Source organism: Phascolarctos cinereus, unplaced genomic scaffold, assembly GCF_003287225.1.
Source record: "Phascolarctos cinereus isolate Bilbo 61053 unplaced genomic scaffold, phaCin_HiC Scaffold_4;HRSCAF=312, whole genome shotgun sequence".
Lineage (NCBI taxonomy): Eukaryota > Metazoa > Chordata > Mammalia > Diprotodontia > Phascolarctidae > Phascolarctos > Phascolarctos cinereus.
In genome coordinates this window covers 151,526,976-151,542,489 of record NW_027555847.1, presented here as the reverse complement: position 1 = coordinate 151,542,489, position 15,514 = coordinate 151,526,976, and the positions used below count along the sequence as shown (strand labels likewise).

At 38.5% G+C, this 15,514-nt stretch overlaps 1 protein-coding gene across 11 annotated transcripts in view; it reads left to right on the top strand.

Annotated features, from left to right (window-relative positions):
- TLE1 (TLE family member 1, transcriptional corepressor) overlaps nt 1-13,471 on the top strand; it is a 118,631-nt gene extending 105,160 nt beyond the window's left edge. For all 11 annotated transcript variants that reach the window (XM_078152668.1, XM_078152665.1, XM_020966925.2 and 8 more), the window contains 6 exons: nt 2,386-2,635; nt 4,679-4,926; nt 9,253-9,400; nt 11,759-11,909; nt 12,612-12,688; nt 12,841-13,471. In XM_078152668.1, coding sequence (XP_078008794.1) covers nt 2,386-2,635; nt 4,679-4,926; nt 9,253-9,400; nt 11,759-11,909; nt 12,612-12,688; nt 12,841-12,948 — 982 coding nt within the window. In that variant the 3' untranslated portion in view covers nt 12,949-13,471. The remainder of the gene's footprint in view (nt 1-2,385; nt 2,636-4,678; nt 4,927-9,252; nt 9,401-11,758; nt 11,910-12,611; nt 12,689-12,840) is intronic.
- The last annotated feature ends 2,043 nt before the right edge of the window (nt 13,472-15,514 follow it).

Here is a 15,514-nt window from a genome sequence, read left to right as displayed (position 1 = left end):
GCAGGCAAATGCTGCTGAATGAATGGAAGAGAGTGGAAGAAAGAACATACTCTACTCGGCACAGAAAGCCATATGACAGAGTGACTTTATGGGGATGTAGCTTAGTGTTAAATGTAGAGCCGAATAACCCCAGGCAAACATGGGAAGGAGTATGTTGAGAAGCTTTGGTTTTTGTTTTTTGTTGTTTTTTTTTTTTTAACATAGCAATATAATGTATCATCTGAGTAATTTAAGGAAGTTTAGAGGGTTTTTTTTTTCATTAAAGTATAGGAACTAGCCATTTCAACTTGTGGTAGGAAATTATAGCTAACACTAAAGTAGAATGGTTTTTATGTTCCTTTGAAAGCTCTTTCAATATTTTATCATGGAAATAGGGAAAAAAAAGAACCTTTTATGGGATTGTATGGATACTCCCAGCTTTTTACTTAGAAATATACTCAAGAAGGGAAAACATTTTATAGGATAGTCAGAAGGGTGGTTATTCAGTTTTGCAAGAGGAAAAAAGGTAGTATAAAAGCATTTTCTACATGACTATAAAATTCAGGATTTGAGGAAGACCCTTTTTAAAATTGCTTTATATTTCTAAAAGCATATACATTAAGCCAATGCTTGGCAACTAGTAGGTGCTTAATGTTTATTAACTAACACCAATTTGTGCAATACAGAGAATATTGCATTTGGAACCTGGGTTCAGTGTGCCATTTATTAGCTGTGTGATTATGGGAAAACCATTTAATGTCTCTGGCCTCAGTTTCCTCTCCAGTAAAATGAAGGGGTTAGACTAGATGACCTATCAGGTCCCTTCTAGTTATAAATCTATAATCCTTGTGATAGACAGGTGGCATAATAGAGTTTTGTCTGCACTTGGAGTCAAGAAGAGAGGAATTCAAATCCTGCCTCAGACACTTACTAGATGTTGGCAAATCACTTAACCTCTATCTGCCTCAGTTTCTTCTGTAAAATGGGAAAGATGATGGTGCCTACAACTCAGGGTTGTTGTAAGGATCAAATGAGATTTGGGGTGTGTGTGTGTGTGTGTGTGTGTGTGCATGCACAAATACTTATGTGCATACACACGTAAGTGTGTATACATATATATGTGTGTGTGTATGTATATATATATATACATACATACATATATATATACATATACATATATAACATACACACACACATGTCTTGTGTGTATATTAAAAAATCACTTTTGAAACCTTAAAGTTCTGTTAGTTTTCATCATCATCATCATTTGATCCTCCTAAAATCTGGAAATCCATTTTACATATCAGAAGGCTACCATCTTTGTTTTTTGGTGGAGAGATGGATGGATAAATGACTTGTCACACAGAAAATTAGTGGTAGAATGGGATCAGAACCCAGTTCCCTTTGTCTCTTATTTTAGCCCAGTGTTCTTAGCACTACACCATAGAGCCTCCTACAGCTACAAAATCATTGGCTCCCCTTATGTATAAACGTGAAAACTTTAGCTTTGGAAGTACTAAGTTTCCTTGGCAAATAAGGTATGCAGAACAAGTGGTGTTGGGTCTTTTGAGATTTGAGATTAGAACTACAAGAAGTGTGGCAGGCTGAGCTTTGGAGTTGTTTTTTTGTTTGTTTGTTTTATTTTGGGTTTTTTTTGGTTTTTGATTGAGGGTCCAAGGCAGGTAAAGAAAATAGAAGAAAGTATTGATCCAGCTTTATATTACTAATAATAACCCCTTCTATACCTGCCTAGTAACTTCTTTGATTCAGGCCTCATTACTCTTCTTTTTCTTCACACTGGTATCTAGAGGGCTCAGTGAATGGTTACTAGGTATACCAGCACAGATTTTTAGGAATGGCAGATGTCTTATCTTCTGAACCACAGGAATTCTATTTGTGTCTCTTGGTTTCGAACCAAACATTTAACAAAATGATCTTTGGAATGAACAGACAGTGGGTATGTTGGCTTTCATAGTTTGTTTGTGATTGTGCCTTAAATATTTGCCAAGGGCAACAGTATTTAGTCAGAGTATATGATTTGAAAGTTTTGTGTTATTTGAAAATAAATATGCAAACACATGGAAAATAATTGCTTAATCTTATTTCATCAAAGACATAACCCAAGATGGTGGCCTTCCTGTAGCTGATAAATTTCTTTTGCCATCTATATTAGATTTATTCTGTTACTATTTAATTCTTCAACTTGAATTGATTTCAAGTGAGGGTGAAATAAGTATAGTCAAGTAGAGTCAAGTAGAGGACCTATTCAGTGGCTTTATGTCTCTCAAGTTAGTTTTTTAAGACTTAGTGACAGATTTCTTTATGATGAATTTTTTTTCTCTATTCTCTCTTATATTCCTTTTACCCAATACCTCCTCTTCTCCCTTACCTGCCCCTCCCCAAAAGCGCGTACTCCTTTCACGTTACTGCAGATGGTCAGATGCAACCTGTACCTTTTCCCCCCGATGCCCTCATTGGACCTGGAATCCCTCGACATGCTCGTCAGATCAACACCCTTAATCATGGAGAAGTGGTGTGTGCAGTTACTATCAGCAACCCCACGAGACACGTGTACACTGGTGGGAAGGGATGCGTCAAAGTCTGGGACATCAGCCAACCTGGCAATAAGAGTCCAGTCTCTCAGCTGGACTGTCTGGTAAGTGAGCAGGAACTTATGCACAAGGGTAATTTCTCCTTGGAGACTCAATAAGGAAATAGCTGTCCTGGCTTGGATTTTATTCATATTATGAGGAAATAGAGGCCAGTTCTGTTTCCTGTACTTAGTACTTAGCTTGACTTTTTCCCCTCCTTAGATTTAAAGGCTTTATTTATGACTACTGTGGGTGATTTAATCAAATCCCACTGCTGCTATGACCCCTCCCCCCAATAATTCAGATTTACTTGGATTCCTGTTGTAAGAGAGTTTCCCAGTTTCGTTGGACAACAAAATAGCATAAAAACCATTCTGAAAAATGGACAGCCTCTAGAGAGACTTTAGGGGTGCATGAATAGTTATCACTGTCTTCTGATAAGGAAAGATTAATAGGTACTAATTATAAAGACTCTTAAGTGTCTCAGTTACAGAATAATAGATACTATCATAAAGACTCTTTACATGTCTCATTTAAGAAAGAAGGGCAAAATATTAATTCCAGAGGATAGATGATGAAATGAACTTCCTGCCTCCTAGTAGAGATGTGGTAAACTATAGGTAGGGCATGTTAGATGTGCTTCCTATCTCGATTATGTGTTAATTGGTTTTTCTTCACTTATTTTCTTCGTTACAAAGGAGGCTTTATGGGATGGGACTTTATAATGGAAAATAGCTGTCCAAAAAAGGCATTTAAAAAACTTGAAAATTGTGATTTTTTATTTAAAGGTAAGGAAGTCGGTAAGCTTATCTCTAAGAATAGGACTGTCATTTTGTAAATATCATGTGAAGGGAAAAGATAGAATATGTTCTGTACTGTGGTTATAACTCTTAGATTTATAGACAACATACCATTTGCCCTAGACAAACTGCAAGAGGCCTGTGCTGTCTAGATGATGCCTGCATTCACTCTCTAATCACAGAGAAGCCCTGTGAGTTACACACTGCCTTCTAGGGAATATGAGTTCAAGAAGTTGCTGGGAATCCAAGCAACAGGTTTTTTGGTTTGTTTGTTTTGGGGGGACATTGGGTATCTTACCATTTAAGCCACAGGAATTCTTGTCATTTTTCAACCAGATCATTTCATAAAATTCTTCAGTTTTCCTGGACAAAATTCAGACCCCAAACCAAAAACCCATGCTGTGTGTGGTATTTTGGGCTACGTAAGGTAGATTTAATTTAAATGTTGACAGAGTCACTTAGCTAAAGTTTCCATGGTTCTTTGAATGGTTGACAACAACTGTTCTTAATCACTGAAAAAATCCAGAAGAAAATCTGTAGTATTGCTTCAAAAAACACATGAATTTGTTGTAAATTTAATGGATGGATGGAGGAGTTTGAAGTACAGAGAAAGTCCTTTCCTCCTCTTGTTGGTGTGACTCACCTATTTTTGTTTTATTTTGTTGTTGAATATGTGTGATAATATCTCACTGATTTTGAGAGTAGAAAAGATGAGAACTTTCCCATCATCTTACTTTTGCCTTTCAGGGTGGGAGACCTAGTACTTAATGGATATGTCCTCTTATAAGGACAGACCTGTGTGAAATTTTTTTAAGTAAAAACTTACCTGAGTAATGAAGACATAACACACATCTTAGGAAAAAGGCTGAAGAGCTATGAGTAACAAAAAATGTGTATCATTTCTTCATTATTCCAGTGGTAATTCACATTCACAGGGTATAATGAGGCAAAGGATTTATAGGCCAGCTTTGAACAGGTTGCCAAAGGGGAAAGTTATTTCTTAGAGAAATAAGCTTGCAGCCATATGTTTAGTTGTGGGAAAGTGAGAGTAATATGACCCTGTCTACGGCGTAAAAAAATGGACAGAGCAGGGAAGCAAAAGCTATTCATCTATATCTTAAGGTGAGTTTGTGATGACATTTGAAGACAGCAAAGAGCAGTTGGGATTCGAATGTCCTATTTCCTACACTGTTTTGTCACCTGAGACATCCCAGATCTTCAGTCTAAAACTAAACTAGTGTTAGGAAGGATGGTATTATTCCTTGTTGGGTAGTGCACTGTAGTAATTGAGCAGTGTTTATTTCACAGAACAGAGATAATTACATCCGTTCCTGTAAATTGCTACCTGATGGCTGCACCCTTATAGTAGGTGGAGAAGCTAGTACGTTATCTATTTGGGACCTGGCAGCTCCGACCCCACGCATCAAAGCTGAGCTGACATCCTCAGCTCCCGCCTGCTACGCCCTGGCGATCAGCCCTGATTCCAAGGTCTGCTTCTCCTGCTGCAGCGACGGGAACATCGCAGTGTGGGATCTGCATAACCAGACATTGGTCAGGTAGGCGATTGTGGTCCCTGAAGGAGGAATTTCAGAAGAAGCATTGTTTGAGTAAACAATTCAGAAGTTCCTGATCTAGAGGCTGCCTTTGGTAGTTGTCAGTCAATCAACCAGCATTTGTGAAGTTCTTATTATATAGCATGCGCCATGCCAAACCCTAGGGATGTAAAGAAAAGGCAAAAATAATCCCTGCCCTCAAGGAGCTTACATTCTAACGGGGGAGACATGGACATAAAAAGGTATATGCAACCTATATATATATATATATATATATATATATATATATATATATATATATACACATACACACACACACACACACACACAGAGGGAAGGAGAGGGAAACATAGTCTTGCTGAAGTCCAAGCCACCTCTGAACTGGGAAAGGCATCCCGTAGGAGGTGGCATGTGTAGCTGAGTCTTAAAGGAAGCCAGGGATCTTAAGAGATAAGCAATAAGGAGAGAGAGTGTTCCAGGAGGTATGTGATGGGCAGAGCCAGTGCAAAGGCACAGAGATGACAAGATTTCATGGGTAAAGACCAATACTCTCTAGACTAGGGCTTCTTGATGTTTTATTTTTCATAACTTTATTTCAGTATAAATTTGGCTTCCTTTGTATTTTACTTTATGAATTAAAAAAAAAATTATGAGAAGAGTCCATAGACTTTACTGGACTACCAAAGGGTACCCATGATCCAAAAAAGATTAAGATTGTGTGCCCTAGACCATTGTAAGGCTGTCACCATGATCCCTGCCCTGAATTTTTACAGTTTCTCTTTAACCATCTTCACCCCAGTTTCACCCCAGTTTTCCAGTATTTGTATTTTGCCTGAGGAGGGATGAGCATAGGTTATGAGGGGGCTTCATTGGAGCTTTTGCTTTAGTTGGAGTTGTTGTTTGCAAACATTAGAAGCTACCTGCTAAGAAATGATGTTATAAACTGGTCCAGAATTACTGGAAGAACATATTTCAAGAACATGGCCCTGCAGCATGTTTTTTTTTTTTAAGTGTTGGTGTTTTTCAGGCCCAAGTAAAACTTACACAATAAGCTTATTATATCTAGCAAAGTCCTTTTGTCTGAGGGCCTTTCTGTATATTATCCTCTTGACCTTTGTGCTTGTTCCGGTCTTAAGGGAGTGATTTTTTGTTCTTCCTTGTCTGTGGCTTCCCTGCTCTTTATCGGTAACAATGATTGGCACCTAATAAGTTAAAGAAGGCATGGCTTCATTTTAAAATCAATTAAATGTTAAGAATGAGATTGAAATATGTAAGAGATGTTTTGTTTGCTTTTGTATCTCTTGTTATGCTTCTTTGATACCTACCATCCTTTTGGAGTTTACCATCTCTTATATGTTTTAGTGTATATGCCCGAGAGTAGGATAAATTTCAGTATCCCATTTTATTTTCAAGCCACATCTGTAGAAATGGGGTTAAATGTCTTGGAGGCAGACTCTATTCTTATGCGTGGGTGTTAACATGGCAGTAGAATTAATTTCACTGATTTACAGGGCAAGCAAATGAGACCTGATGACAGTACTCCAGCTTTTATAGCAGACTTAGTTGGATGCATGCGTGGATAGATGGATGGATGAGCCATGAGAAATTTGCATTGTGGATCTCTGTTTGCTTAAGTTTTACCATTTGTAAAAACAAGACTAGAATTGCATGACTTTCACCAATACAGGGATGTTTTCATATAATCACAAAATCAGTTTCTGGGCTATGTGTGGTACTTCTTTAGATACTATATATATAGTAGATCTAACAAAAGGTATAGGGGGGTGTGTGTGTGTATATGTATGTATGTATGTATGCATATGTGTGTGTATGTATGTGTGGCTTTGACTGAGTATAGGCCCTTTCTTCTAAAGTTTCTTTCACAGGTGAAAACTCCTAGAGAGGCTTAGGTGTAGGACATATAAGCAAAAAAAAAAAAATTACCAAAGCTTTTTATTGGCAAGCATATAACGAAATACATTTAGTGGGATAGTAACTAAAGACTAAGTCAAAGAATATGCATGTTTTAGATAGTGTGAAGTAATGAAGCTCATGTGAAGTAAAGTCTGCTTTTATGAAGATGGTAAGATTTGAGAATTTGAATAATTGATAATAATAACAAGCATTTATATATAGCTCTTTAAAGGTTTGCCAGGCACTTTATATATTTATAGAATCTCATTTGATCTTCACAATAACCCTGTGAAGCAGGTGCTACTATTTATTCCCAATTTACAGATGAAGAAACTGAGGCAGACAGTGGTTAAGTGATTTGCCCAGAGTTACATAGTAAGTGCTTGAAGCTAGATTTGAACTCAGATCTTCCTGATACCAGGTCCACTGGAATCCACTGCACTGCTTCAGGTCTTAGAGTATGATTCTTAAAAAGTTGTAGAGACATTAGTGGTAAGAGCAGGGGGTGATCCAGGAAGTGACACGGTCCAGATGATCCTGTTCTCAGGGGCTTTGAAAAGCAGAGAGTTCAAACCTTTCTCCAAATTACATAGGGTATAATAAAATGCCTTCCATCATCTATCTTTGTTTCCCCTACAAGTTCAATATCAAGGCCACTTCCATAAAAATCTTCCTTTGATGCCTCATCATCATTATCTGGAGGTGACTTTGGGATCTTGAAAGCTATGCCAGTAAACCATAAGCTCTAGGCATTAGTCACTGAAAGATTTGTAGTGTGACCCAACTGACAAACTTTGTCTGTTCTCCAAAGACCAGCCTTGCCGGGTGTGGAGAGGCTTATCACCAGGTTGACCCTGGGTAATGAATTGGTCAGCCTGAGCACTGCACAGAGTCCTATTGAAACATGGATGAGTTGGCTGTTTGTAATCTTCAAGCAAAGATTGTTGGATATGTTACAGTCAAGATGTATTTCTTGTTGGACCAAATGGCCACTTAGGTCCCTTCCAGCTCTCGAGCTCTGTGATTCTTTAGCACTTAGAATCTAAAAGGGATTTGGAGGTCCTCTTCTGTATTGTAATTACAAGACCTAGTTCATTAGTACTCTGACATCTTCAGCAAATATAATTTAGGCTTCTCTTGTGTATAAAATGAGAAGCTGAGAGGCATAGTAGATAAAGAGCTGGGACAGAGCAAGCAGTACTAGATTTCAAGTCAAATCTTTATCCACCACCTGTTTCCATCACCACCTCAGTGACACTAGGTAAACCTCTCAGTAAATGAGATAACTCTCTAAGGTTATAAGTTGTTAAACAGTTAGCAGTCTGCATGATTTGAGAGAATTCCTTCACCAGGAGTTGCTCACCAATGAAATAATAAGTATGATTTTACTTTTTTAAATGCATGAGGTACTGTCCATGGATATAATGGGTATCCTATTGCTTGTCTTTTCAGTGGGTCAGGGAGGAGCTGGAGAGAGGAAGAAAATTTGAAAATGTAAATAAAAAATGTTTTTAAATGTGTAAGGATAACTAAACACGAAGGATAAAGAGTTGAAAGAGGTAGATTTACATCTAATTTCAGTGAGCAGGGGCAAACCTAGCATAGTACTTTACCTATAGTCTATGCTCAAATGAGAGTGTGTGTAATTCCTTTGAGAATATTGCATTTGCACTCCACCTCAAAATAATGTCTTGCTGAGATTCCTGCCATTTTCATTAGCAGTTGGCTTTTGGCTCTCTTTTGCCAAGCTTGAGGTCAAGAGGACTGAATAGAACTTGGAATGACCCTTTGTTACTGGGATTTAGGATTTCCTAATGCAAAGCTCTAACACTGAAAACAGAGTTGAGTAAATATGTGAGCTCATAACCCACTGGCACAAAGGGCATCCTTTTGTTGACTCAGTCATGGTAATGGGAGAGTTTGGTTTTCTGGATCCTGTCCTGGTAATGTCGCGAAACCTTCTGTATATTTAATGTGACATTTCACAGATGGCTATGAGGGTGGCAGGAGATGGTGGATCTCATCCATTTATTAAGCAGGTCTTGTCCTGTTACATCGTGTTCACTTGAGGATGAAATTGGGATTTTGCATGTTGCCCTTTTAAAAAAATATTACAGGTATGAGGGGAGTTAGAACTTCTGAAAGAATATTTTTGGGGGAAAGCTAATAAAGAACTATTTAACTTCTTTTGTTTAGTTAGCTGAAATAGAGTTCCATTTCCTTACTGCTTGCATCACAAAAACCATTTTGCAGGTGCAATTTCATATCCTACCCAAGGGAAGGGTAGTTTCATCTTACAAATCAGCAGACACAGAAGAGATGACACATGCCTACAGAGTCCAAAACTAACAACACAACAGTGTTTACCTTGAGCTCTGGCAGGAAATCATTATTCAATCGGGTTTGTTTTATCAGGCAATTCCAGGGCCACACAGACGGAGCCAGCTGTATTGACATTTCGAATGATGGCACCAAGCTCTGGACGGGAGGTTTGGACAATACGGTCAGGTCCTGGGACCTGAGAGAAGGGCGGCAGTTACAGCAGCATGACTTCACTTCACAGGTGATGAGTCTTTCTTCCCTTTCAATGTGCAAGTTGGTTTCTTCCAGATAGTAGAGGCCCAGGCAAAGGAGTGGCTAGGTTGTGATTTCCTTTTTTAAAGAAGTAGAAACACCCTCAGTTTTCAGAGTGCCATAGGCCAAGGCTCATGAAGCATAAGTTGAAACCAGTCTGCTCTGTTCTGTTTCTGCATAATTTCATTCAAGGAATTTGAGTAGTGAAGAATACACTGTTTTCTTTAAGCAGTATTTGAAAGTCTGTTGTACATATGCTTGCTATTTTAATGTAGGTCAAAAGATGATTATTTGATTAATATATAAATAGTGCTAGGAAAATATGCAACAGTGTTCTCATTGGAGAGAAAAATAATCACAGCAGCCGAGAAAGTTATTCGTTTTGCTTTCATCAGGGAGGATAAGAAACACAAAGCAATCTTAGGGGATCCCGGTTCTGTTACTTATCCCTTAAAATGTATTTGTCCCTGATTAGATAAGTGGAGTTTTGAAATTAAATGTAAGAAGTGGAAACCTCAGAGCTTTGGGATAATTTGAAAATTACTTAAATAGTGAATATCTCCCATGGTGAGAGTGGTGTGGAGATGTGTCTAAATCTAAACTAATATTTGGAAAAACTAGGAAAATTTCATCCTCAGTCTAGGAACAAGGCCACTGCTGCTGCTTCTAATGGCTTAGAATGGCAAAACTGGTTGATGGTCCTCTAATTTAGAAAGTATGGCACAATCTCAATCTCTGTTGTCCTGTAACTTTAATACCTAACAAGACCTTTGGCCCATACCTTAAAACTACATTGGCTAGGGCAAAGGTAGGAGGAGAAGCATGGTGCCCAGGAATTATTTCATCCAACTTCAGGCAAGCTCCCATTCTCATTAAGACTCCTAGATTTTCCCCCAAGTCCTAGAGGGACCCCAGACACATTGTCCTTTGGTGAACTTTCAAGTTCTAATCAGAGTTCTGGGAAAGTCCCCCCTAGAATGAACCAGCATCATAAGGCCAACCCCCACTCACCCAGCTCTGTAAGTCTTGTATGGACCTAAAGTAGACCTTACTGAAACAGTTGCAGAAAACTAGTGTGTATTCTCTTTTAGGCTGTTGCCATACCTTTGGCATGATCAAAATTGATCAGAGATTCATTTTCCATTGTGATCTGGGGCTGATTGTCAGTCTTACATGTGCAGTTCCCCTGAGGGGCTGCTTCATCTTTATCCACCTGTATTTGTGTCCTTTGCCCACATAGGGTTTGAGTTAATGCCACATCAGTGAGAACCCATGGCACATGCAGAAAAGCAACAGTTTAGTTTTGCTAACCTCCAGGATGAACTTTACAATACAGTCAGTCTTTTCAAATTGTCATGGATGTATGATTGAGGGTCACAGTGAACAATGAGGCAGGAAGACTTCAGCCATGTTAGAAGCGGGGCCAAGAACAGAAATTGTGCAAAGCCAGCAAGGGGAAGAAGAGTCTTTCCTTCCCGCAACAGATCACCAAATTGATGAAACAAAAAACAAAACAAAACAACACAAAACAGTGGAATAACAAAAAAGGAAGCCATGGGTTGTTGCAATCTTTCAAAGACCCTGAGTTACTAGAAGCAGCTGGTTTTAATGATTTCTCCATGACTTCTCCCCAATAAAAGGAATAGAGGACTAGCTTTATCAAGTCTTTGAGGGGATAATGATGTAATGTTTCCAGAAATTTTGAATTCATGGGGGCAGTATAACCAGGACTTCTAGTTTTCTTTAAAGATGTGATGAAATAGGAAGTAAAATACACATAAAAATTTTCACACCAGTATTTTTCCTTTTCTTTGAAGGTGGGGGAAGGGGAATGGAAAGTAAATTATATGTAAAAAAAAATTTAGCATCCTTGACTCATCTGGATTTACTTTCTTTTAGTTTAGGAAGGTACATAAAAATGTACATTTTCTACGTGCCTTTCTTTGTTCCTATCATTCTCATGTTTGTTGCCTTTAGAAAAGTGAAAGCTTGGAAAAACTGTTTTAAATTTTTTCAGCTCTTTTTAGGGGAGGACCCCCAGAGTTTTGAGTGAAATTTAGTTTTCCCAAATCTCTACATTTTTATGAAAGAAGGAAAAGCATAGACTAATGTTCATTTCATTTCCTTTATGCTTTTTTCTGTTTATAAGGCATTTCTACTGAAAGTCAAGCACTATGATAATTAACACATTTTTATATTTTATACATTGTTAAATGAGTTTTTCCCATCCATAGCTAGTAGAGATAGAGAAAGAAGTCTAAATATAGATATATCCTAGTACCATTCATCCTCTTCCCCTTCATACTTTTTATGCAGAAGAATTAATTGACTTGTTGGCTTTTTATAGATCTTTTCTCTTGGATATTGCCCAACTGGGGAATGGCTAGCAGTGGGCATGGAGAGCAGTAATGTGGAAGTATTACATGTCAATAAACCAGACAAGTACCAGTTGCATCTTCATGAAAGCTGTGTTTTGTCACTAAAGTTTGCTTACTGTGGTAAGTAGAATAGAAAACAAATCCTTAGGACATACTTAAAAAAAAAACCAACCAAACTAACTGAAGCTCATATGTCAGAACAAATGCTATTCTTGAGTTAAGCAGCTGGATGTAATAATAATAATAATTTTTCCATTGTGTTAATAACGCCCTCAGAAACTACTAATGGGTGTCTGCTTCAATCCTTTTAACTAATGAGAAATGTTATCTAGACTATGGAATTGCATTCATGTAGATTTGCTTTTTTTTAAGGAAAAATTTTACGCTTTCCCATCTCTACTTTGTCTACAAAATATACATTGGGAATGGTAGAAATTTCCATTATATTATGACATCTATGTCTATATATCCAGTCCTAATCTCTTTCATGAATTCTAGTCCCACATCTCCAACTGGCTGTCCTATCAGTGGTTCAAATTCAGAAAACAGAATCCATTTGCCCCATAAACTTGCCCTTTCTTTAGCCTTTATTGTTTTAATTGAGGCAGTATCCACCTAGGTTCATAGGCTCTCATAGTCATCCTTAAATTTTCGTTCTCTCTGACCAGGGAGTTTCCTGTTCAGATATTAACAGCCAGATATTAAAAGGATGCGTGTAAGTTTAAGTAAATCTTAAGTAAATTCAGCATAGGTGTGTTATGATGGGTTTGGGGATTTTTCTGTTTCTTGTTAAAACTTTCCATTTACCCTTTCTACTTACAGGTAAATGGTTTGTGAGTACTGGAAAAGATAACCTCCTTAATGCCTGGAGGACCCCCTATGGAGCCAGTATATTCCAGGTAGGAGCTCCTTTCCTAGAAATAATTACAGAAATGTAACTTGTCCGTGATAATCTGTGGCTCTCCCAATATGTGAAACTAAATTTGAATGTGGTCTGTTTTTTATCTCTCTCTCAGTAATGTGTCTTTTTTTGTTTTGTTTTGTTTTCTAGTCCAAAGAGTCCTCATCAGTGCTTAGCTGTGACATCTCTGTGGATGATAAATACATAGTCACTGGCTCTGGAGACAAGAAAGCTACAGTCTATGAAGTAATCTACTGAAAACATGATGTGGTTTTAACTTTTAGAGTTGAACTGGGCCAAAATGTTTTGAATTTGTAGAAGTAGAAAGGTTGTAACTTAAGGAACAAAAAGAAGAAATCTGATGTTTCCAAACCTTTTCATGAAACTACTCCAAGTCTACAAAGACAAGGCAGCATCTGGCAAACTAAATAAAGGTCACCTGCCTAGACCCCAAGGAAGCATGGAGGCAAAAATGAATGGACAGATAGCCAAGGTCTTAGGATTCAGAGACTGAGTCTGTTGAGGAATGTTGGAGCCTTTTACTTTCTGTCTCTGTGACCTCCTAGAGATCGCTCTCATTGCCTGAATATGTGAGATGACCTTTCTGTTCTTTGCAGTTCAACTTGCATTCTGTCCTATGTAGAGCAGTGGTGTCTCCGATGAACTTGTTCCCTGGTTTTGCATCTTGTGATATGTTTTTTGTATTTTTGTTGAAGGTTAAACATTTGTATAAATTGTAAATATATTTGGTTTATTACAGTAAAGGCTTTAGTACCAACAAGTGTTTTTCCCCCTTCTTTATTGAGTGTTTGTCAGGGTGTTGGGAGTGGGGTGGAGGCATTAATATGGGTTTTATAAGAGTCCAAAATGTGTGCACAGAAGCCTTAAAATGAGCTTTTTTGTGTAATTAATTTGTATTTGAACTCTCATATTGTACCTGTGTAGCCAACCAGAGGTGTCTCTGCTGTAGACTGTGAACTGTGTCAAGGCTATAAATGGAAGTTTGCTGGAGATAGAGGGTGCGGGGTGGGGAGAAGGGGAAGAAGTGGGAGAGAAGCTTTTGAGAAGCTGGAATTATTTCTTCTGAATTAATTCTCCCTACCACATTCTCATGACTAGAACTCACAGGTCAGAACCTTGAAGGCAAGTGTGGTATAAGAAGAAGAGCACCAGTCTCAAGAGCCAGAAGACCTGAGTTAAAAGCCCTTACTCTTATTTAATAACTCTGTGACCTATAGAAAAATCACTTAATCTTTCTGAACACCCAGTGTATGTATGAGTCAAGGAGTCCAGAGTTCAAATGTCACCTTTGATGTTGATTACCTGTGTGAGCATGAGAAAGTCACTTAACTTCTCCGAGGTTCAAGTAGCTCTCTAAGGGTACGGTACATAGAGGTGGGTTGCAATCTACCCATTCTCGACAAAATTCCAGGTCCTAAATATATTGTTACAGGATCATCAATTGGCCAACAGTTATTAAATGCCTGCTGTGTGCTAGGCACCTTGTTAAGCATTGCAAATGCAAAAAGAGACAAAAGATAGTCTCGGCCTTCAAGGAGCTCACCATCTAATCTGGGTGACAAAATGCAAACAAATATAGACAAAGGAAGTTATGTACAGGATAAATAGGAAATAACAGAGGGAAGGCTCTCTAATGAAGAAAGGTTGGGGAAGGCTTCCTATAGAAGATGAGATTTTAGTTGGGACTTGAAGGTTCAGAGGTTAGTAGAGTTGAGGAGGGAGATCTTTCCATGTATGGACATCAGCCAGAGAAAATACCTGGTGCTGAGAGGGAGTGTCTTGTTTGTGGGACAGCCAGGTCTATGCCACTGGATCAAAGAGGATTATGGGGGGTGGTGTAAAGATTTAGGAAGAATGAAAAGGTAGGAGAGGGCTACGTCTTGAAGGACTTTGAATACCAAAGAGCTTTTTTGTAGACAGTAGGGAGCCAGGTGGTGACATGATCAGATTTGAGCTTTAGCCAAATTACTTCAGTGGCTGAATGCAGGCTGAATTGGGATGTGAAGAGACTTAAGGCAGGACAACCTAACAGGCTAGTGCAGTAGTCCAGGCATGAGGTGATGAAGGCCTGAATTAGAGAGATAGTATTGTCGGAGGAGAAAAAGGAGCATTTTCAAGAGATGTTGCAAAGGTGAAATGGACACGTTTTAGCAACAGATTAGATATTGGGGAGAGGGGTGTTGAGAGAGTGAGCAGTTGAGGATGACTCCTAAATTAAGAGCCAGAGGGATTGGGAAAATGGTGTTACAATAATAGAGGAGGTAGGAGGGGTATAGGAGAAAGATGAGTTCTGTTTTGGACATGTTGAGTTTAAGATGACTGTAGGACATCCAGTTTGAAATATATGAACTGCAGTTGGAAATGTGAAGTCAGAAGTTGGAGAGTTTGGAGCAGGAAAGGTAGATTTGAGAGTCATCAGCATAGCAGTGGACATTAAATCCATGGGAGCTGATGAGATCACCAAGTATAGTAGTATAAATTGAGAAGAAAAGAGGTCCCAGGACTGAATGCTGAGGGACACCTACTGGTAGAGGGCTTGATCTGAAGGAGGACCCAACAAAAAAGACAAATAGTCAAACAGTTTAGACAAGAACCAGGAGAAAATGGCGTCCCAAAGAACCTAGAGAAAAGAGTGTGAAGGAGAGGATGATCAACAGTGTCAAAGGCTGCAGAGAGGTCAAGGAAAATAAAGATTGAGAAAAGGCCATTGGATTTGGCGGCTAAGAGATCGCTGTAAACTTTGGAGAGAACAATTTTGGTGTAATGATAAAGTCAAGCCAGATTGTAAGGGGTTAAGAAGAGA